Source organism: Littorina saxatilis, linkage group LG1, assembly GCF_037325665.1.
Source record: "Littorina saxatilis isolate snail1 linkage group LG1, US_GU_Lsax_2.0, whole genome shotgun sequence".
Taxonomy (NCBI): Eukaryota; Metazoa; Mollusca; class Gastropoda; order Littorinimorpha; family Littorinidae; genus Littorina; species Littorina saxatilis.
The window spans coordinates 8810130-8834222 of record NC_090245.1 but is presented as its reverse complement, the minus strand read 5'-3'; the positions used below and the strand labels follow the sequence as shown (position 1 = coordinate 8834222).

The 24093-nt window shown below is 40.0% G+C and overlaps 2 protein-coding genes and 1 long non-coding RNA gene across 5 annotated transcripts in view; 2 read left to right on the top strand and 1 right to left on the bottom strand.

Moving 5' to 3' along the window:
* Positions 1-1349: 1349 nt before the first annotated feature.
* LOC138960872 (leucine-rich repeat-containing protein 15-like) lies at positions 1350-15425 on the bottom strand. 2 transcript variants are annotated; one of them, XM_070332511.1, is made up of 2 exons: positions 15116-15425; positions 1350-3286 (listed from the first exon to the last, which is right to left on the bottom strand). In XM_070332511.1, the coding sequence occupies exon 2, from the start codon at positions 3260-3262 to the stop codon at positions 1421-1423; it is 1842 nt and encodes a 613-aa protein (XP_070188612.1). In that variant the 5' UTR covers positions 3263-3286; positions 15116-15425; the 3' UTR covers positions 1350-1420. The 2 variants fall into 2 exon arrangements, with proteins under 2 accessions (XP_070188612.1, XP_070188618.1); XM_070332517.1 differs by having other exon boundaries at positions 15250-15425.
* On the top strand, positions 8264-12366 carry LOC138960865 (uncharacterized). The gene is made up of 2 exons (XR_011454086.1): positions 8264-10743; positions 10989-12366. It is a non-coding gene; the product is annotated as an uncharacterized lncRNA (long non-coding RNA).
* Positions 15426-21538: 6113 nt separating the features above from the next.
* Positions 21539-24093, top strand: part of LOC138960826 (anoctamin-10-like) — a 46997-nt gene continuing 44442 nt past the window's right edge. Inside the window, exons 1-3 of one of the 2 annotated variants that reach the window (XM_070332474.1) lie at positions 21539-21639; positions 23060-23299; positions 24037-24057. In XM_070332474.1, the coding sequence (XP_070188575.1) occupies positions 23081-23299; positions 24037-24057 (240 nt within the window). In that variant the 5' untranslated portion in view covers positions 21539-21639; positions 23060-23080. The remainder of the gene's footprint in view (positions 21640-23059; positions 23300-24036; positions 24058-24093) is intronic. The other variant, XM_070332481.1, reaches the window with a different exon arrangement.

The window sequence follows — 24093 nt, the reverse complement described above, 5'->3', positions numbered from 1 at the left end:
TATGGCTGCCTAAATGGCGGGGTAAAAACGGTCATACACGTAATATTCCACTCGTGCAAAAACACGAGTGTATGTGGGAGTTTAAGCCTAAGCCCATGAACAAAGAAGAAGAAGAAGAAGAAGAAGTGTGCACATAATTCCATTTTCGTATTCTCACAGCAAAACTGGAAGTGGAATGTCCTGTGTACATGTATAACTATAAACAACTACTGTATCAAAATATCTGAATAACAAGCAGCTTTAAACGCCCGCACACGCGCCACACACACACACACACGTTCAGAGGTGGGAAATGGGATAGTACTCGATCCAGTACTAGTAGGGATGCTAGATCCATTAATCTCTGTCCCTCAACAACTCTGATTAAAACATTCACACTGTTTTCATTTCATCAAAGTTCTTTACCAGAAAAGGTTCCAAAATTTCCAGTTCTGGAAAAATAGATGACGACATATCTAATATATGCAAGAACAAGCGTTCTTTCGGGGTAAACAGAAATAAAAGCGAAAACAAACATAAATGTGCAGAGTTTCAGCTAAAAACGCAATCAAGACCACTAGCCCGCACCAGCTCTTGAATTGGAATGTTCTTCATTCTGTTCCAGCATGCTCCTTCAAATGCTTAGGCCAAAAAAAAAAAAAAAATAGGTGTGGTTACGGTAACATAGCCAAATAAAATAGGGTAGGAAGGTAGGCAATCACTTTTTTTTCTAATGTGTACAAATTAAACCTACTTGACAGGGAAATAAGTGTGCGACTCGAGCGCTTTCGCTTTCATTGCGTTTTCTGCACTCGTTTTCTTGTTTTTTGTGTGTTTTTTTGCCAAATGTAATAAAAAGTTATAGGGTCGGCCCCTAAAAATAGGGTAGGTCGGGTTACCGTAACCACACCTATTTTTCTTTAAGGCCTTATGCACCTGTATCATAATCACAACATTCGGTAAGGCGCTTACTAGTCACAGGTGTGTGTTTGCTTTGCATTTACGGATTCATTGCTTCTTCATATTCTTGTTTACAAAGTGTTATTCATTATGATGAGGTACTGTTTTCGATCATCATAATAAAATCACATTAGTCGGTGTCAAAACATTATGGTTTAAATTCAAGTCAGAGCTAATAGCACTCGCAGAGAGTCAATGCACAACAAAGATGCTGAGCAGGCTATGCAACTGATGTGATACAAAATTCTTGATCAGCCAAGACTAAACAATTGGTGTGATACAATGTAGCAACATACAGATTGTGTTTCCAGTTTTCCCACTGTTGCTGTACGTGCTTCCTTGTGTATTTAATAGAAGTGCCATCTTTTTTTTTTCTTCTTTTCTTTTTTTTGGGGGGCAGGGGGGGGGGCGGGGGGCGGGGCGGGTATGCTCCCACTGCTCACAAAGTCCAAGGCCAATCCATAACTCTTGCCAATGAATGTTACACAGCGGACTCTATTCCTACCACAATACTGTGACTGTTATGACTGGCCTCATATAGCGAAGGGTTGGAAGAATACACACTGTCTTTCTGAAGCACGTGGGACTCTGAGGGAGCCACCTGCGATGGTGACGTGGGTTCCAAAAGTTTGGGGTCCGTCACCATCTGGTCAAAGTAGTTTCTAAACACAAAACTGCGGTGAGATTCCTTCAGAGACTCATTGTCACAGTTCTCGAAGGGATCGATTTTCTGATTCTCCTCCTCCGCAACATCATCGTGACTGTCTGGTTTCCGCTTTTTCACAAACATCTGCCTCAGTTCCTTCTTCGTGCGACCTCGCCGCCACAAGTACAGGGTGACAAGCAGCATTCCCAGAGAAAACAGCAAGCACGCTAACACAATGCTAATCTGAATGGGTACAGGTAGTCCAGACTTGAACCCACTGGCACCGCATTGTTCCACTTCACTGTCGGCCAAGTTTGCAATGCGTTCTCCAACCAGCTCATCTGGTGCCATGCACTTGAGGTCGGAACAGTCGGAGGTGTGTCGCCCTGGGAGACAGTACAGCTTGTGGATGGAGCTGCGAGATCTCAGCCAGTCCCTGAAAGGCATGATGTGGCAGTCACACAGCCACGAGTTCTGCTGTAGGTTGATTATTCTCAGCCTCTTCAAGATCTTGATGATGTCCTCAGAGATATTCTGCAAGTGGTTCCAGGAGGCGTCCAGAGTGTTCAGGCTGTGCAAACTGCTCAGCACTTTGGCTGGAATCACCGACAGGGAGCAGGCTGAAATGTTGAGCGTCTCCAGCGAGTGCAAGCTCTCGAAGGTCTCTGGGTGCAAAACCCTGATGGGATTGTTGGCGATGTTGAGCGAGGCGAGGTGGGGTGCCACAGGCTGAAGAGTCTCCCCCTTCAGCTCCAGTAACTTGTTCTCTGAAAGATCAAGGTCCTCCACCATTAGCCCCGTGAACACGTCCGCTGAGATGGCGCTGATACGATTTCGCGATAGACGCAGTACAACAAGGCTGAGGTCATGAAACTGACTTCCCACCAGGTTAAGCAGCTCATTCCCATCCAGGTACAGGTACTTCAGCTGTTGCAGTTCATTAAAAACCGTTGAGCTGGGGAACTTGGTCAGACGGTTGTCACCGAGGTCCATGAGCCTGATTCTTTTGACCGACTCTAAGAAATCATCACTGATGGCAAAGATGCCACAGTTTCTGACCTTCAGCTCCGACAGAAAGGACAAGGGTTGAAAAGCGGCACCAGTAAGCATTCGAATATTCTTGTTTCCATCCAAGCGCAAGTAGTTCAGGTTGCTCTGAGTCTGGAAAGTGCTCGACTTCAGATCATCAATGTGGTTATTACTGAGATCCAAACGCTGAAGACTAACGAGAGGTTCCAAAGCCTGTCCAAGATCAATAATACTGTTGCTTGACAGGTTCAGTGAACGCAGACCGCTCAACCCTGTGAACACACCCGCCTCAATGGTTCCGATACTATTGCCACTGAGGTCCAGGAGTTGCAGCGAAGCCAAAGTTGAGCCGAAAATGTTGTCCTCCAATGTCTGCACAGCACTGTTGGAGATAGTGAGCTGGTGGATTGAGGCAGATGCGCTCCGCTGCATGTCGGCCTTGGCCAGAACGTGTGTCGATGTCAGGCCGTCGATGGTCAGCCGCGCTGTGTTGTGTGGCAGTCCAGCCATGATCGCGCCCAGCTCCCCGCCAGTGCACGTCACCTGCTGGCCCCGCCCCTCTGGCTGGCACTGACAGTTTTCAGGACAGGCTGCAGCAAGGTGCAAGAGAGACAGCAGGGTAAAAATGATGATACGCCTCCCAGACATGGTTGACTTGTCAGGTTCACCAATCTGGAACATAGTTTGAATATATTTTATATCCCCCGAAATCGGCGTATGGCTGCCTAAATGGCAGGGTGAAAATGGTCATACAGGTACAAACCCACTCATGCAAAAACACGAGTGTACGTGTAAGTTTCAGGCCATGAATGAAGAAGAAAAAGAAGGTATTTTTTTTATACTGCCACTGCTATCTTAACAAGAAAATGATTGTCAAACTGAAAGCGAAACAATGTTTTGATTTTTAGTTTTACACAGAAAATGTTCTCAATTCTGGGAAGAACAAACATTTGACAGTTAAAAAGTAAAGGAAAAAGCACCCACTATCCCTCGCTCTCACTCACAAAAATCAACCAACCAAACAAAAACTAAACAACAACAACAAAAGGATTTGACAAGGTTAAGTGAATCAACAGAAAGTTAAACACCCAGATAAGGGACACACAACAGTTTCATCATAACACTTACAGTGCTGAAACCTTGTATACAGTCTAGTGCAAGGAGCTCTTTACAGAACAGCAAGTATATTTGTCTACCAAACGTCTGGTATGACACATTCTGTTTTGTCAACACTAAATTGACCTTGAACTGAAATATTTGCCCAACATTAAAATTCTACATAACATATGTGCATTACCTGCGGTATTTCCTCACTCATACTCTTTTGGCTTGTCCAAAATTCTTAAGGAAACCATAGCTTTCCCTTACCTGCCACATTACATGCTAATCCAAGTGATGATAATAGTTGACAAGGGACATGAAGGAAAACTGAGTAGGTCTTACAAGTTAGTAGAATAAGGTCTGGATTATACAAAAGACCACATTTCCTGAATAAGGAGCTGCTCTTCTGTGACAAGTTTATGGCAGAAATTTCGCCCCCCCCCCCCCCCCCGACAGAACAAGTGAGGAAGCCTAGATCTTTGTGTGTGAGTGTGTGTGTGTGTGTGTGTGTGTGTGTGTGTGTGTGAGTGTGAGTGAGTGAGTGAGTGAGTGAGTGTGTGTATGTGTGTGTGTGTGTGTGTCTGTGTCTGTGAGTGAGTGAGTGAGTGAGTGAGTGTGTGTGTGTGTGTGTGTGTGTGTGTGTGTGTGTGTGTGTGTGTTGAAATTGTGCATCTTGAAATGCATACAATTTATAGATTATATAATATTCATTGATATAATTAACAAAACTACTACTTAATTTCTGCACAGCTTCATTACAAATCGGCCATGAATTAATAGTTATAAAGCATTAATAACAGATTGAAAGATTACCTCAAAACATGCTGTTTAGTTCAATAAACAATGATTGCAAAACTTACACACACACAAACTGAAAAAAGAGAAAAAGATCTGCAAATTGCCAATCATCTGAAAGTTCTCTCTGTGTATAAAAAAAAACTACCATTACTATAATGCCATATATATAACCACGTTATGTCCCAAATAGATACTAATTCTGGGGACAAAAATATAGCATAGCAAGCATATAATGCCAGGAAGAAAAGTTACACATCTTATTATGACCTACCATATCTAGTTCCCTCATGTTTTAAACCTTGGACTGAACACCAGTGCTATTTATTCAAACCTGGTGTGGCTAAGTTACTGTGTAAACTTAATACTTCCTGCTGTCAACAAACCTATTTCACTTCTGTCCACAGACACTAGAACCGAAACTGTTGGAAAATCATAGCATTCATGAAATTGTATCAACTTTCTTACAGGTCAAATAATGGATAATAAATTCATATTTCCTGAGAAACTGACATTGACAATACTAAAAAAAGCAAATATATAATCTTCACATTACACGCACTGCACATTACACACACTGCAAAGACCTTTGAGTCAGAATACCGTCCATAATAATGGATAATGATTTCACAATTCCTGAGAAACTGACATTGACAATACTCAAAAAAGCAAATATATAATATTCACATTACACACACTGCACATTACACACACTGCTAAGACCTGTAGTCAGAATACCGTCCATAATATTGGATTATGAATTCATATTTCCTGTGAAACTGACATTGACAAAACTCAAAACAGCAAATATGTAATCTTCACATTACACACACTCCAAAGACCTTGAGCCAGAATGCCTTCCATGCCCTTTTAGTGCTAGCTCAGTGCTTCATGTCTAAGCTGCTTTGAGCTGGTCTGGAGCGATGATTCATGGTTGAGGAAACAAAGCTCTGGGTGCTTCCCTCCTGTCATTGTGTCAAGAATTACTGGGTCCACACTTGTCCTCATAGCTATCAATAGCTCCCTCCTCTACCCCCATCCCAAGTCCTCATTCCCACCCTTTTATTACAGTGGAACCCCCCTTTTTACTGACCCAAGTCCTCATTCCCACCCTTTTATTACAGTGGAACCCCCCTTTTTACTGACGTTAAGACCTACAAATAACTGACAAAATCAGGTCTTAAAAAGGAGGGAGTCTTAGAATGGGGCTACATTTACAGAGGTTATGAACAGAAAGTCTGAGAAAACAGTTTTAAAAGGGAGTGAGTCTTGAATTGGGGGGGGGGGGGGGGAGGGGGGGGGGGGGGCCTTTAGCCTGGGTGTTAGGTGAAACCAAAAAGTGATTATATAGTTAAATGCTGCATTCAATGATTCATACCAAAACAAATCGCAGGAACCAAGATGCCTCAAATATTTATGTTTAGTTACAATACTGACTTGGTGATTGTCATTGACAAAAATTGAAAATGGACACAATGAATTATACTACAGTGGAACCCCCTTTTAAAACCTTGCTTTTTAAAATTTGCTCTTCATAACATCTGTAGACTTACCTCCATTTTAAGACCCCCTCCATTTTAAGACTCCCTCCATTTTAAGACCCCCTCCATTTTAAGACTCCCTCCATTTTAAGACCCCTCCATTTTAAGACTCCCTCCCTTTTAAGACTCCCTCCATTTTAAGACTCCCCCATTTTAAGACTCCCCCCATTTTAAGACTCCCCCCATTTTAAGACTCCCCCTCCATTTTAAGACCCCCTCCATTTTAAGACTACCTCCATTTTAAGACCCCCTCCATTTTAAGACCCTTCCATTTTAAGACCCCCTCCATTTTAAGACTCCCTCCTTTTGAAGACCCCTCCATTTTAAGACTCCCTCCATTTTAAGACCCTCCATTTTAAGACCCCCTCCATTTTAAGACCCCCTCCATTTTAAGACTCCCTCCATTTTAAGACCTGATTTTCTCACATTTTTGGAGGTCTTAAACGGGGGGTTCCACTGCACAGGGTTTTGTGATTTCACTACACATGTACCTGAAAATGCTTTTCTTACCCACTCTTTGCTTCCTTTTGTTTGATAAGTAATAATGATCTATGGTTTAACTTCATCTTTTACTTGAAACTTTGGCATAGTCCCGAATTAACCCTGTGGAAGTGATTATCACACACTGAAAGAAGAGCGACTGTTTGTGATTCAACCAGTGGGAATATATGAACCTCACAAAGAGGCTGAATAGGGTTATTGCCCAAATGTGTTGCTGTCTCCCCTTCTCTCTCTGTAAGAGAAGATTGTAAGGAAAGGCCCAGCCTTAAATCTTTATCTTTGTAAAATAAAGTAAAGTTCAGTCTCAGTCTCTCTCTCCCACACACACACACTATGACATAAACACACAGAGTAGTGTCTGCACAGTAACAAGGAAAAGCACTGCCCAGTATTTCAAGTTCAGCAAGTTTCAGGTCGCACCCATTTCAGCCGGTTCACTTCTGAGGTCATGAATGGGACAAGAACTGAAGAAGCATGAACTACTCCCACACAGGTAAATAGTACAGTACAGGTAAACTGACTTGTCAGTACTGCCTGTACAGCAGGTGATGTAGTGCTTCAAGGTTGAAACTACTGTTCATACTACTGTACCATCCTCTGAAGACGAAAACATAGACAGTGTGTCTGTCTGTGTGTGTGTGTGTGTGTGTGTGTGTGTGTGTGTGTGTGTGTGTGTGTGTGTGTGTGTGTCCGCGATGCACGCCCAAGGTTATCGATGGATTTGTTTCAAATTTGGTGGGCATATTCAGGTAGACACCGGACACAACTTGCTCGATGAGATATTTCAACACGTGCTCTCAGCGCGCAGCGCTGAACCGATTTTGCTTTTTCTCTGGATCCATTCCCAGTAACTCTTCCTTATCTTCTCCAGTGTTTTCAGCGTTTATCTCCCTTCCTTCGTGTGGCGTCAATCCATATTCCCGTTTCTATTTTTAGAAGGTCACTGTCGACAACGCTCAATCCATATTCCCGTTATACTATTTTTACTCTTCTCCAGTGTTTTGCGCGATTATCTCCCTTCCTTTGTGCGGTGCGCCGGCAAAGCCAGCCGGTTATTCGGCTAGACTTCTTCCCGGCGAAGCCGTACCCGGCGAAGCGGGTATTCATCTAGTACATCTATATATGTATACGACTTGTGTCTGTGTGTGTGTGTGTGTGTCCGCGATGCACGCCCAAGGTTCTCGATGGATCTGTTTCAAATTTGGTGGCCATATTCAGCTACACCCCGGACACAACCTGCTCGATGAGATATTTCAACACGTGCTCTCAGCGCGCAGCGTTGAACCGATTTTGATTTTTCTCTGGATCCATTCCCAGTAACTCTTCTTTATCTTCTCCAGTGTTTTCAGCGTTTATCTCCCTTCCTTCGTGTGGCGTCAATCCATATTCCCGTTTCTATTTTTAGAAGGTTACTGTCGACAACGCTCAATCCATATTCCCGTTATACTATTTTTACTCTTCTCCAGTGTTTTGCGCGTTTATCTCCCTTCCTTCGTGCGGTGCGCCGGCTTCAGCCAGGTATTCGGCTTGACTTCTTCCCGGCAAAGCCGTACCCGGTGAAGCAGGTATACATCTAGTATATATATATGCTGGTATGATGAATTGAATTTGATGTTTTAATGTGTATTGGGTTTAAAAGTCCTAATGTAGTTGGTCAAGAGTACAACAGAGCGTCGAGTGCCTGTATCACGAGTTGGTCACAAAACTAGCCCTGTAAAGGCAACCATTCTACATGCACCTCAATCAAACCTGTTCTAATCTGTTCAAAATAAGTTGATTTCAATATGCATGTCTTCTTGTGTTCAAATCTGTGTCTGTTCAGTTATATATCTGTGGATTAGTTCGAAAAAGTCGGTTGTCGGCGAAACGCGAAACGTGACACAATTCACACACTACACTTTGAAGCTGCATGTTCGCTTTACCAGAGACAATTTGAATCTGAATCAATCATATCATGTTATGAAAGACAAAACAGTTCAATGCAGGTTTACTGTCAGGACGAACGAATGACCGGCGATGTGTATAATTGCGTTCAAAGGACGGCTGCTTGCGCGTAACCGTCGCGTTAGTTTTTCGTACCGAGTTCGTCTTCATTTTAACAACGAGTTGGAAGTCTCGCGTAGGTGGGAAACAGCATGATTTTAAAGCTTCTGTCGCTGCCTTCATTTCGGCATAGGACTTTAAGCGGTTTCTTGATTCCACTCTACATAGCAGTCCAAGGGAAAAATAATTGAAAACCGCGTAAATGTTATGTTACGCGCATGCAACAAAAAACGATCCCTCACTAGGACGTGAACGAGATTTTGCGTAAGCGGCGGCCATTTTGAATATTGTTTACAAAAGAGCTGGTCACATGCTGTTTTGGTCGAAGCATTGATGGATCATTGTGGCGAAAAAGCATGAGGTAAGTTTTGCTGTTTATGGTTACGTTCATGCAGTTTTGTCAGTGAAAGACATGAAATGCAAGTAAAGTGACCAAAATACATTATCATTTTTATGAACAACGGCATGAACGTGAAAACAGTGTTAGCAGGGGTTATCTTAGTCGCATTTGGAATTGTGGAAAATGTTTGTTGATTTGTTATGAGCACATGTTTGTGAGTGACCATGCTTACTTTTGGTGTTACTGTTTTTAATGTTACATGCGTGAATATGTTTGCTTTAGGAGAATGATTTTTACATGTTTTTTTAGCGAGAAGACCAATTTTGGACGTAGTGTTGTGAGATCTCGAAGGATTAAAAAAAATTGTTACGACTTACCATTTTTTTACCATCTTGACGCGTGATTGTAACTTAACACGAAAGTACATATCGTTAACGTTACGTACAAGCAAGTGCTGCATTCATTTTAGATCGGGGAAATTTTAAAGGAAAACAAATATGCAATAATCTGAACATTTGCATTCTCGATGAATGTGGATGGCCCTGGTACGATCTTAAACCCAAGTTTGAATGTTCTGTTCGTACGTAACCTAACGCAATCACAGTGACAACATGCCCGTGTAAAGTTACATGCTAACTATCACCTTGTTGATGGAAACTGAATCTGCAAGTACCTGTCTGATTTTTCAAGATGATGCGTTTTGAATGGCGATCTTTAACTTCAGTTTGTGTTTTCGCCTGCACAAGGGATGTTTTAGTGATATATGTGTTTGTATGTAACTTTACTCCATAAAGAGTGGTGTTAAGTTACACTCATGTAGTTTTCATCACACAAGTTTGGTATAGCAAAATCTATTGAATAGGAGCTTTTTAATACAAATGAATTGTTTGCTTCATGGTAACATTTGAATTATAATTGTGCATTATGTTACATGCAGTAAAAACGTGCATGCAAGTAACTTAACACGACAAATGCATGTTATGTACCTGCAGTCATACTGACATTTTCAAATGGCATTGCTAAGATGAACTCAGGATTTCATTGACTGGTTCAATCCCACTTTGAAAGGTGACTGGATGGAAACAGTCAACAATTTTGCTTTTCAAACTGTTTAATGCTTCAAAATAGATTAAAGGTGTTTGCATGTAACATGACACCATAGGTTTTGTGTAAAGTTACTTTCAAACGTATCTTGAAAAATTTCACATTTTTGTGCACACTAATTGCACACTATAATGTTCAAAGAGTGGATCATTTAGTACAAGCATTTTTGTTTAAACATGTGTTTGAATGTCACATAACACAAACATAATCATAGACTAAGAGATTATTCGGTGTTAAGTTACATGTATGAGTAAAAATTGACGTCAACATAGTTTATTATCTTTTCTTTCTTTTCTGTGGATGCTTTTTTTTTAAGGCTGCTTAACAACCAAGATATGGTTTAATGCAGGTCAACAAACAAACAAAAACCCACTTAATCTATTGCTTGAATGTAACTTTACTCGGTAAAAACAAAAATTCACAAAGAAGGTGAGTGTTTTCAGACTAAGAGTGAATAATTATGTATTAGGATGAGTTTTAACAGTATGTGTTTGAATCACAATGTAACATAACACACACATGATCAACAGCATTAGGAATGCTATTTCAGGACACAAAAAAGTTTGTTTCATCGGTCCAGCATTTAATTTTTTTTAAATTTTCTTCCTCCCCTGGACACTATCAACTGAGACAACATCCAGTGAAGTTTGCAGAACAGAGTGGTGTGGACTCAGCTGACAATACTGTGACCTGCATTTCCAGGGGTAAGAGTACAAGGACTTCAATACATTCAGGAAGAAATTGTGAGAATTGAGGCACTGGGGATTTATTTTTTTTGTTTGTTTCAGTACCGATGATACTAGTTTTTGTTTAAATGTACACGAATATATTAACATGCATGGTAATTTATGTTTAATTCAATCAAATTGATGATTTTCATGAGATTAGTTATGTGGAACTGGTACGCTTTGAATATCACCTCGGAATTTCTTGTTATTTTGTGTTGCAGATTCAAGCCCTCATTGGTGATGGTGCAGAAGTACATTTCCTGAAGAAACAGCATGAAAGCAAACAGACTTCTATGTGTGGCCCTTTGTTCCCATGCACTAAGATTTCTGAAGCTGTACTGTTGTCATGTATTTGTTTAGCATGAGGTCAACCAGCCTAGATGCATTCCCTCCATAATAAAAAAAAAACAATAAAAAATAATACGAGTGGGTGGAACGCTGTTTTGTTAATATTTCAAAACTGTCATTGATTTTCATGTATGCAGAGGCTCTTCTATTCCATCTGTCAGTGCCACATCTGTGGTTAGCAGCTTCATGTTTGTTTTTGAGTTCATGTTGTGCTGTTGTCTAGTTACAATCTGAAAGATAGGAAAGGCTGGTTGGTAGCAAAGTTTGGTTGGTAGGACATTTTTGGTTGTTGCCCAATGTTTTGTCTAACATTTGCTGTTTTGTTTGAGTATTTCTCTTTTGATTACTAAGGTGTAGCTGAAGTAATAACAAAAGTTGAATGGATATGTTTGCCTTTCCCTTATTCGGGATATTTTGTTTGTTGCCTAAAACTGGCTCTGAATCCACTTAAATTCAATTATTTCACTGTCTTAAGCACTCAATAGGTCATTCAATATTAAGAGAATGTTTTCTTCAATTACTAGTATGATTTAAGTGATTAAGAGGCTGTATAACAATTATTTCACCTTCAAATAGCACTAGTTGGTGTAAAGTTACTTGCATACGTCTTTTCTTGTTATTTATTCTTTCCCTTTATCACTTGGACTCACATTTTTGGATGTGAAATATGTTTATATCTATGTATTTACTTGTAGAACATTTAATTCTGGATGGATTTCTTTTTCTGGTGAAAAATGGGTAAGAAAAAGGATAGGTCACAGTGTAATGTTACATGCATGTATTGCTAGGTTTTCTATTTTATACATTAAAACGAGTAAAACAATTGTTGGGATACTTTAACCTTAATTAATACTTTAACTGAAGTATTTCATACCTTGACAATGTAGGAGCATTTAATACAGTACATTTACTTAGTCATTTTACCTTGAAATTAGGAACGCCTGATGTTGTAAATGCATGGTGCATTATAACATAATTCAGAAATTGGAAAAATGAACTTTTTCTTCTTACAATTAAATATAAAGATAAGGCTTAACATATTTGAAGACTTTTTGTTTGTTTATTTTACTTAAATATGTTACTTTTTTAACATTGTGAGTCAAATGTTCTGCTTTGTGTAAAGTTACGTACATGCAACAGTTACATGCAGTTTTTAATACTGTATCAGACTAGAACACTGTTGTTATGATTTAATCATTGAAAGTACACTTGTAGCAGGCTGTTAAAGTTAAATAAAGACCTGGAATTAAACTGGATTTGTTTTAAGTTGATGTTGATTGAAAGGGTCACGGTGTTACCGTTACATGCAAACCAAATACATTTTCTTCAAATACTACTCAGTAAATAGCCCATTTGAAATTTCTTTTGGTAGGAAGTATCAAGATAACTATATGCTCCAATTTAAGTAAAAAAGATTGTTTTATGACAAAATTATATTTGTCATGCTCATGTCACAGAGACTGGAAACTATTCTGTACTCTTGACCAGTTATATAATAAAGTATGCCTGTTGTTAGTTGTTTAATTTGTTTCCACAGGGTCTATGTCACATCTTCATTCTGTTTTAGATCTGTACGCTTTTATGTAAGTTCTGTTTTATATGTCAAACTTTTTATGTGTAACTATGTGTTTATTACTTATCTTATGTATTTTTCTTTTTTTTCCAGATTATCTTATGTATGTGGTCGTTGTCTTGAAATGTAAGTTATTAATGCTTGTATTTCATTTCTTACGAGGAAACTTTTTATATGTAAAATGTTGAATTTCAATGTCCACTGTAAAGTGTCATAAGACTGTTATTTGGTGGTGAACAGCGCTATAAAAGAATGTTTCATTATTATTATATGATTATTATTTATTATGCTATGAGCATGCTCAATCTCCTTCAAATTATACTCATCCTGTTTTGTGTGAGTTGATTCAGCCTGAATTAACTCACACAAACCATATCCAAACTCAAAGAGACTGCCAACGTTCCAAGATGGCATCTTCATAATTTTATCAAGATAAGTTTTGTGTGAATATTTGTTTGTCTGTTCACTTAAAAGACCGTTGGGTCGAAATATCTGTGAATGTATTAATAATATTAATGTTTTGTCAATAACAAACGTTCCAACAACCTACCTTTCTTGTTTTTTGATTCACACAAAACAGGATGAGTATAATTTGAATGGACAACACACACCCTCGGCCTGATTGGCCTGAACATAACTTTTTTTTAAAGACTGACGTTTAAAAAACCCAATCAGAGATGATAAAATGCTTGCATGATCTTCCATTTAAACTGCAAAACTAAAGTTTTCAGTCATAATTAAGATTCACACATTGATTTATCCTTGTACCTCTATGTGTCATTTAAATGGTTTGAAAATAACACTGACAGGTGGAAAACATTTCTTTCTTTATTTGGTGTTTAACGTCATTTTCAACCACGAAGGTTATAACCACTTGTTAATTGTTTTTTGTTCACAAAAGCACTAATCAAAAAATTGCTCCAGGGGCTTGCAACATAGTACAATACAGGGGTCGACACTAACTTATTTGGCCTGGGGCCACACTGGCCCCAGAGATGGAAATTGCTGGGGCGGAAAACAAAAATCTGGGGCCCACTCTCAGTATTCACGTGTGGCAATGCATTGTCTGTTTTTCTTCATCGTACACATTCTTTCAACCATTTGACATTGAAATTACGACAGCGCTTCGTGCTTTTGGCTGCATCGGTCTCCTTTTTTCGTTTCTCTCCACCCTGTTCTTCATCTTCATTTCCATGTTTTTTTTACACCAGGGATATGTTGCCACATTTTGCGTTTGGCATTTGAAGGCGATACTTATCTCTCACGCTAGAGAGCGCAATCTGGGAGTTATTTCCCTTGCGGCATTGTCCTTCGACGATTTCAATGTTTTTTTTCTTGACTGCGGCATTGATCGTAACGCAAATTTCAGTGACGACTTTGACTGGCGATTTTTAGTGATTGGCTCTGGCATTAGAATTTTCGGTTTGTCATTGTTGGAATTTATCCTGGGGCGGAGTGGGCCCCAAGCTTCGGCAATGTTTGGGGCGGAACACAAAACTCTGGGGCGTTCCGCCCCCCGCCCCCGCTAGTGTCGAACCCTGCAATATATTACCTTACTGGGAGAATGCAAGTTTCCAGTACAAAGGACTTAACATTTCTTACATACTGCTTGACTAAAATCTTTACAAACATTGACTATATTCTATACAAGAAACACTTAACAAGGGTAAAAGGAGAAACAGAATCCGTTAGTCGCCTCTTACGACATGCTGGGGAGCATCGGGTAAATTCTTCTCCCTAACCCGCAGTGGGTGTGGAAAACATAATTTGGAAAAATCACAATGAAGATTTCATGTTGTGTGAGCTTTAAACCTATAATCCTGAACCGTGAGCTTTGGATGGATTTGGAAAGCAAAGTGAAAAACACATAACTGTAATATGGAATCAAATACTTAATGATTATCTCATGACTATAGAATAACTTCAATAAGATAATGTCTTTTTGCTAAAAAATACTATTTTAGTATTTAATAAAAAGTACTGATTGTTCAACTGCAACACGTACACTGGCCTAAGCACTCAATCTGCATAAGATTAAGAGTGAACTTTTAATGTCAATATTCATTTACTTAATACCGTCTTTTGCGCATAAACATGATAAAAGACAATTTGTGAGTAGCTCTTTTACCACCACAACCAATCAGTCCAGTTCTCTCCAGTGTAACTGTAAGTGGCCGCCTCAAAATGGGCAACGTCAGTCTTTCATCTCTTGACAAAGGCGCAATTAATATTACACGGGGCCCAATCTACACCCCTCGCTACTCAATGAAACTGACAGTAGCGACCCACTCCCCATTTCTCTGTGTGTAACCACATTGTACATTTTGCACTCACGTTTCTTCAAGACAAGGTGTCGTCGTGAAAGGCGATCGTTCTATACAAACAGAAATTCCTGTCGCCTCACTACATGTATAACTCTTTGCTCACCTGTATTTCCTGCGAAAACTAGATCGAGTCAGCCATAGATATATTCGATGTCGTCTGCCACTAGCCGACTAGGTTCACGCACGCACAGACCTACACAACCCACAACACAGGCTGTCCACCAAGCCTAAAATTACCTTTGTCACAAGTGCTGGGAGTAGGTTGTGCTGTTCGTCCTGCCGGAAAACTCAGGTAAAAACACACAAACCGTCATCTAGCGGACCGGAAAACAAACAACCAGTGAGCTGTGACAGGTAGAGATATATCAAGAGCCAAGAGGACGGTAGAGCTTACGGCGCGACAATGTTCGGAAGCTTTGGTGACACACAGCACTTGCTTCGCTGCTGTGTGGGAGGCCAGCCGTGAATGATTGGTTTTTAACAATTTAGTTTTTCGTACTCCGCTACTGCGACTGCCCATCCGAATGAGCATGTACAACACAAGAAAGATGACAAAATCTATCAGAGGAGAGGAGTGCCTTCGAACCTTGGCTTGTGCAGCTCGCACGAGATCGCTGTACCACATGCTTTGCTATGCTCTGAAGTTTGCGAGAGATTACGAGAGCTTGGAATACCGAAAGGGTGGGAGGGGGGGGGGGGGGGGGGGGCTAGGGTTGGGGATGATCAAGGTTGGTGATAGCTGGTTGTGATAGTGAGCAGAATGATGTTTGCGAGTGCGACTGAGAATGATGACTCATTTTGCAGTTGAGACAAACGACCAAAAAATCATTACAAAAAAATTGAAACCTGGTTACCCCTTGTAAAAGTGACTCAACAAAATTGAGGAGAAAAAAATTCAGTAAAGAGAGATGAGGCCAGAAACTACAAATAAGGTATGGTTTAATTGCTAATTTCCAAGATAATGACTGAAACTTGAGTATTGGGTATCAGGCCTTTTCATACACGGAGTGGCTCGGGAACCGGCGAGCTGGTTCCGGAGCCCCCAGGCTGGGGCACCAGCAGTCACCAGTATCTCACAAAATAGACCTTCCTATTTTCCATTGTCATAATGCCTTCATAGCTCAGTCGGTAGCGAATTGCGTTGAGATGATCATGAGGTCGCAGGTTCGAGCCTTGCCGGCTTTACCGGCGTCTTTTGATTTCTTAAAAAAAAAAAATCTTTTTAACTTATTTCCTCCCCTCTTAACTTTTCTTACTTTTACTTTGCTCTATTCTTTATTCCAAAGCATTTCGGTGATCGAAATGAGATTAGCAACAACAAAGCAGCTTATAATTACGAGTCACAGCAGTGCCCGGATCAGTCACTGAATCCGTCCGCGAACTAAGCAATGTGTGTCACTGGTCCAGAGGCTAGACTGAAACAGCATTAGTTAAAACAAAATGCAGTAAATGATACTTAACATGGGAAAAAAAACATGTTTCATCTTTCTCCACAGTTCTCTGATTGAACAGCGATTAGAAACTCCTACACAAACACAACATCATGATTGGAGCCCAGGAGCCTGGGGGCTCGAGCACCGACTCGCGGGTGCTTGAGCCCCCAGGCTCGGGAACCGGCTCGCCGGACCTCCAGCCACGGCCTTTCACAAAATAACTACTGATGACATTTCTAAGATTCTATTGCGGAAATGTAAACAAATCGACAATCAAATTATCACACCTGAAGAGGATCGAGTGATAGAGGAACAATGAACATACATGCATGCCGTACGAGGGGGACTCATTATATTTTGCAACCTGGGCGAACTAATAAAGTCACTACTTTGCCTTTTTCATTACATCAAAGACCAGTTTTGGGAAGACTTGTGACAACAAAAATTACTTGATTCCGTGCAACCGTTTTTATTCAATGCAATAAAATGTCCAGTAAGGGTGATGGGTCTCCTGACAGCAGTGTTGATCTTTCGCGAAGAGATGATGTATTATGGCAACTGCCAGGGAAACTCTTTTCAAGAGTGCTTTTTAAGTTTAGAATACTGTTTTTGGAAATCAATCTCCACCGAAAGCCACTGTTTTCAGGTGGTTAAGACAGTTCATTACTGGTGCGTGGACGTTAAAAAACGTTGACCGTTGTGATCGAATGGCAACAATTGTTACCCCAGAAAACGTTTGTAAGGTAGAGTCCCTGATTGAGAAGGACCCAAAAATGATATACGCTGAAATACATGATAGAATGAAGATTTAATCGGGAAGTGTCACTTGTAGTTTTCACGGCTGCTGTGGCGTAAAGAAACGTTGTGACCGTTGGGTGCCCCATAACCTTAGTGAAGAGCAAAAGCGGGGTAGGTGCACCCATATGCTATGAAAATTTGACGGAAGAAGGTTTCCTCGCGTTTGGGACATCGTAACACTGAGACGACCAAACATGGGAAAACCAATAGGACCCAAAGATGAAGCAACAGTTGGCGGTGTGGGTATTCCTAGATGAGAACCCACCTGTAACTTGAAATTCAAAAGAAACAGAAGTTTATAGTGATAGTGCAAATGATAGTGTATTTGTTTTCAAAATCCAGCCACGTTGCCACCATATCACTTGAGGAGAGACAACCGATAACTGCTGACTGGTATGTCACCCACTGCTTGCCTAATTTCTTGCTGGTATGTTGCACACGACGTCCCCGACCGGGTGTCCATGGTCTACTGCTCCATCACGACAAACCAAGCACGCACACATCAGGTGTAACTCTTGACTTTCTAGACGCCAATGATGTTCAGCTTGTCACCTATCTACCATATTGACACGCCTTAGACCCCTGTGACTGGTTTTTGTTCCCTTCCGCCAAAAGGCAGTTGAAGGGAAAGCAGTTCCAGAACACCGAAGATGCCCGAGCATTCCCGAGGGCGTTAATTTTGACATTCCCCAGTCAACGTGTTGGGGTGTCATGGACAGCTGGGTTAAGAGGATGGTACAATGTGTACAAGCTGAGCAGATATTCTTCCAAAAACTGGAGTAGACAGATTGGCTGTAAATGTTGTATAAAACCCAGGTTTCAAAACATAATGAGTGGCCCTCGTATGTAAAACCCCAGTTACTTTGCTGGAAAAAAAACCCGACAACTTTGAACTAACTCAAACACACTATGACTATCAACACAACCACAACAACCATCATCATCATCATCATCATCATCATCATCATCATCATCATCATCATCATCATCATCATCATCATCTCTTTCTTCTAATTCTTTTTCTTTCAACATACTGCGAGCTAACTGTGCCACTGGTAAAACATTCTCACCAGTCCTCACAATAGTTCCTCACCACTATACCACACCCCTGCAAATTCCACACAACCCCTCGACAAAAACAGAGGAAAGGGTGTGTCTAAAAATAGCTACGGAGATTCACCCATCTTGCTAGATAGGGGTTGCAGGTAAAGAGAGCGTAACTCGTCCTATGAAGAAAACTTGTCTGAATATCGATTGAAATTACATGTATCAACGAAAACTTGTTTGAATATTAGTTGAAAGTATCAACGCACTCATCCCCCACCCCCTTTCACCCCCTTTACATTGTTTGTGTGGGTTTCCTTCCTGACTGGCCGGGCCGGCTGTCACGATTTCATCTTTCGCCTGTGTACATATTTCCCCCTCGACATATACTCAAGACTGAAATGTTGTTTCCTGGTAAAATTAAGAAGTGAAATTATTTATGGACGAAAAACATGTCAGTTTCTTGCATGTGAAGAAAATTGGTGGTAAAATTTAATAGATTTCACCCCCAAAATCGAATTCTTCGAAAACGTGTACTGAGTGGTTACGTCCCTTGAGTAAGAAGGAAAACATTTTAGGATGAATCAAATTTCTAAGTTAAATAAAACAAATTGGTTGGACAAATTTGGCCCCATGAATGTAAGGTACACAATGTCGCTCATCAGTACTATCGAAGGGTGTTTTTTTGTTCAGTGTAGAGTTTATACTAGATCAACAAGGCCGAGAAGCGAAATATCAACACGGCGAAAGATGAAAACGTCACACCGGGGTTCCTTTGCATGAAATGGAGAAAAAAACACACACTCTGAAGCCGAACGTTTACAAACCTACCTAAACTACAGAAACACTTAATGTTTCATATGAGGCAGTGTTTTTTACATTTAGTCAAGTTTTGACTAAATGTTTTAACATAGAGGGGGAATCGAGACGAGAGTCGTGGTGTGTGTGTGTGTGTGTGTGTGTGTGTGTGTGTGTGTGTGTGTGTGTGTGTGTGTGTGTGTGTAGAGCGATTCAGACTAAACTACTAGACCGATCTTTATGAAATTTGACATGCGAGTTCCTGGGAATGATATCTCCAGATGGTTTTTTTTCCCATGTTTTCGATAAATACCTTTGATGACGTCATATCCGGCTTTTTGTAAAAGTTGAAGCGGCACTGTCGCACCCTCATTTTTCAATCAAATTGATTGAAATTTTGGCAAAACAATCTTCGACGAAGGCCGGACTTTGGTATTGCATTTCAGCTTGGTGGCTTAAAAACTAATGAATGAGTTTGGTCATTAAAAATCGGAAACTTGTAATTAACAATATTGTTTTTATTAAACGATCCAAAAACAATTTCATCTTATTCTTCGTCCTTTTCTGATTCCAAAAACATATACATATGTTATATTTAGATTACAAACAAGCTCTGAAAATTAAAAATATGAAAATTATGATTAAAATTAATTTTCCGAAATCGATTTAAAAACAATTTCATCTTATTCATTGTCGGTCCCTGATTCCAAAAACATATAGATATGATATGTTTGGATTAAACAAACTCACTAAGCTAAAAAGAATAGATATACAGAAAAGATCAGAAAAGAGTTATCCTGCTCAGCGCGACCACTACCGCACTATTCTGGCTTGTCGATTTCACTGCCTTTGCCACGAGCGGTGGACTGACGAAACTACGAGTATGCGGTCTTGGTGAAAAAAGCAGTGCGTTCAGTTTCATTCTGTCAGTTCGACAGCTTGACTAAATGTTGTTATTTCGCCTTACGCGACTTGTTTTTCTCTTCGTACTGTGATTTTATTCATCAGTTTTACCTGCTAAGTATGATAAAGTCTGTGGTAAGTAAATTAACAACAAGTCGCGTAAGGCGAAATTACTACATTTAGTCAAGCTGTGGAACTCACAGAATGAAACTGAACGCACTGCATTGTTTCACAATGACCGTTGTCCGCCGCTCGTGCAAAACGCAGTTGAAACTGACGAGCCTGTTTAGCGCGGTAGTGGATTTCGCTGTGCTGCATAGCACGCTTTTTTGTCCCTCTCTTCGTTTTAACTTTCTGAGAGTGTTTTTAATCCAAACATATCATATCTATATGTTTTTGGAATCAGGAACCGACAAGGAATAAGATGAAAATGTTTTTTAAATCGATTTCGGAAATTTTATTTTGATCATAATTTTTATATTGTTAATTTTCAGAGCTTGTTTTTAATCCGAATATAACATATTTATATGTTTTTTGAATCAGAAAAGGACGAAGAATAAAATGAACGTAATTTTGGATCGTTTTATATAAAAAAAAGTAATTACAATTTTTAGGTTAGAGTCATTAATTAATTTTTAAGCCACCAAGCTGAAATGCAATACAAAAGTCCGGCCTTCGTCGAAGATTGCTTTACAAAAATGTCAATCAATTTGATTGAAAAATGAGGGTGTGACAGTGCCGCCTCAACTTTTACAAAAAGCCGGATATGACGTCATCAAAGACATTTATCGAAAAAAAGAAAAAAAATGTCTGGGGATATCATACCCAGGAACTCTCATGTCAAATTTCATAAAGATCTGTCCAGTAGTTTACTCTGAATCGCTCTACACACACACACACACACACACACACACACACCACGACCCTCGTCTTGATTCCCCCTCTATGTTAAAACATTTAGTCAAAACTGTTCTTATTTTCTCTCTGTATAAAGCTGGATAATCTGTTTTAACCTTTGCCGGGTTTTATAAAGTGGATCTGAACTTTTTATCTCTTTAAAAAGTATTCTTTTTCGAAATAAACGTTTTCTTTTAAACAAAAAACAAACCCTACACCCAAAACACTTTTGATTCACAGAAACGAAGAAACGAACCGAAATCTTTTAATAAACTTTTTTCACCACTCTTACCCGCTCCGACATCCTCCCTCCCTCGCTCCTTCCCTCCCCCCCCCCCCCTAACACATTACCTATTTTCATGTCCCTAATAGATAGTATCTGTGAGGACGTAAAGGGCCCCCATAGTAACTTGACTAAATGTAAAAAAATAAGGAATATTAGAACTGAAAGCAGCTGAACGTGGGAGAACCCTATTTGTAACCGACACCTTTTGTCTGCAGAAAAAAAGGGGATGTATGCTTATTTATTATCACCTATCGACGTTAATCACAAGCAATCAAGGGTAAGGGAACCCTTCTGGACAAGAAAACAACAATGGACTCGTCCATACTGATAGAGGTCAATGGGGAAGGGACGTAACTCAGCAAGTACACGGTGTATTACAGAGATCGTTGCTTCAGCTCTTGCGCACTCAAACACTCCGAAGCTGCGATAAATACTGTGTCGTCTGATAGAGGCACGCCCAGGAACAAGGTATTTTACATCCATTCTTTTTCTTCATGGTGATAATAGGCGGATTTTACTTCAAATGCACTCCGCTAACAGGTGTTTTTCTCCGCTCGAGAGGGTTTTGCAGACTAAAATCTTGATCACAGATCAGGCGACCGCTCTCCCGTTGCAAGCCAACACAACACATTGTTGACTGTATGAACCGCTCAACAAGCGGCTTGTGTTTGGTAAAAGGTCTTGTGTGTTCCTGGTAAAGAGACTGAATGGGAAAAAAGCAGTATGTGTGTACAGTTCGTGCGAAACGCGATAAGTTGGCATTTATCCCGATGTCCGTTTCCGAACTTCCCTTTCGCACGAAGACTCGGAAGAGGAAGAGTGAGAGGTACCGATGCCTCAAAGATGGCCCCTCCCTCTTTCCTCACCTTTTGATCTGTTATCCCTGCCCGGCTAAATGCGGGTATCGCAGCTAAAGTTTGTACAACTGGCGTGTAGATAACATTTGGTGTGTAAAATCTGAATTTTTATTACTAAAGAAAAGGCGAGGGCCTATTAGGCTATTTGTATATTATATACTTTTTGCATGAGTTTTCTTTTGAAGTTTTGCAGTGCTAAGCGCATAGCTTGAAGTCAGTTGAACTCTGGCATGCTGATTGATATATACCTGTATTGAGGTCTAACGAATGACGTCTCACAACGTGCGAGGTCGTCCTTGGCGGTCAAGAAAGCCGCCGCGATCATTGCGCAGACGACACTTCTAGACAGCCAATATTTTTGGTCCGCATCACATGCTCCACATAAATCGGCCGGAAACGAAATTGGGAAACCTGGATTAGTCTATTACTGAGTAAAGTTCTTATCAGTGCTCCCCGGCAAACACACAAAGTGCAGACTCTGAGATAAGAGCTGTGCTTGCAACTTGCATATATATTGTGCACAGGAATTTTTGTTATCAAACTTGCTTGATGACACGTAAACATAAATCAAGTACATTATTAATGTTGGCTAAAATTGTGAAACCAGATTAGGATTCAGAAAGGGGGGCTAAGTGACTTTACTATTGTAATTTGTACTGGTGAATAAAACTTTTAAAAATAAAAGATACTTGTATATAATTAAAATTTAAATGTCATTTTTCTTTGAGCTTGATTCTTATTCTCTTACTCTTAGTGACAAAAGATTGTCATTGTCAGCAGAACAAATTAATTTACAAAGCATTTGTGCAGAACATGAACAACTGGGGATACAGGTAATCAACCAATAGTACTATCATGGAGTTATACTCGAATGGAATTATAATTGTCAAGCACAGTATGCATAGATTAAGTGTTTTAATTACTGTACGCTTGCGGAGCTGTGAAACTAATAACGTTTGAACTTGGAGGCAGTCTTATAGTAGTTGCCAGTGAGATAATTTATTCAGCATTTTTTTCTCTTTTTACAACAGAGATCGGCAGGGCAAGGAACCATGGAGACGACCAGGCGTGTGGGGAGTGGGGTGGAGGAGGTTAAAATCTCTCACATGGGTCCGGAAGGAAGTGGAGGATTTGAACCACTCGTTGTGCTGGAGTTTACCGCTTCAGCCAACCAGGCGGCTATCGAGTGGCTTCTGGCCAAGCTACAGGCTCCAAAGACAGAGGGTGGTGCAGATCTCTTAGTTCGAACCCTCTTCTTGCAGCACAATAAGGTAATGCGAGATAAAAAATTAAAGATTGAATGTCGTAGATTTATTTCCAAACTAGGTACATTGTAGTGTCAAAAAGTCAAAGTGAAGTATTTGGATATTTGTCTGTTTTGTGTGTTTATGAAAATTGAAATGGTATTTCAATTAAGATGTGAAAATGAATCACATTTCATGATTGACTTATTACTTTCCACGTGTTCTGTGCACTTCGTAAAAAAAGATACATAATTTCAATTTCATGTATCCTATCCTATGCACAATATAATCAACATTTTGAAGTGTTTTGTGGGTATGTTATCCTTCCCTGCTTCATCACATTTATTTTAATTCATGATGTACATTTAAGATGTGCATTAACTTCATCATAACAGTGACTAACATAGCGATAGTCTGAACAATAAAAGATGTTGACAGTATGAGCAAAACAGATGTTGAATATTTTGCTGGTCCGTATCTTTGTATGTGTGTCTATATTCTTTGACTGAGTATATGCTTATTGCATAATGTTTTGTTGGTTTATTAATTTACAGTTTGGGAGCTTTGCAGAGAACCTTTAGAATAGTAAATGATTTTATGATATAGCAGTTGCTACCTGCCAGTTGTTTGAATTTTTTTTACATGCACTTATTATTATAATCAAAATAGCTTTTTTGCACTTATAAATGGCCTTGTGTTCTTTGTATTTGTTGTTGTTTATGTTGTGTGATTTTGCTGAGGCTTAACACAAGTAAGTTTTGCAGGAGGACAGTGAAGCATCTATGGTAAGAATTGCTGTGTCACTTGCTCGCAGCCCAGGT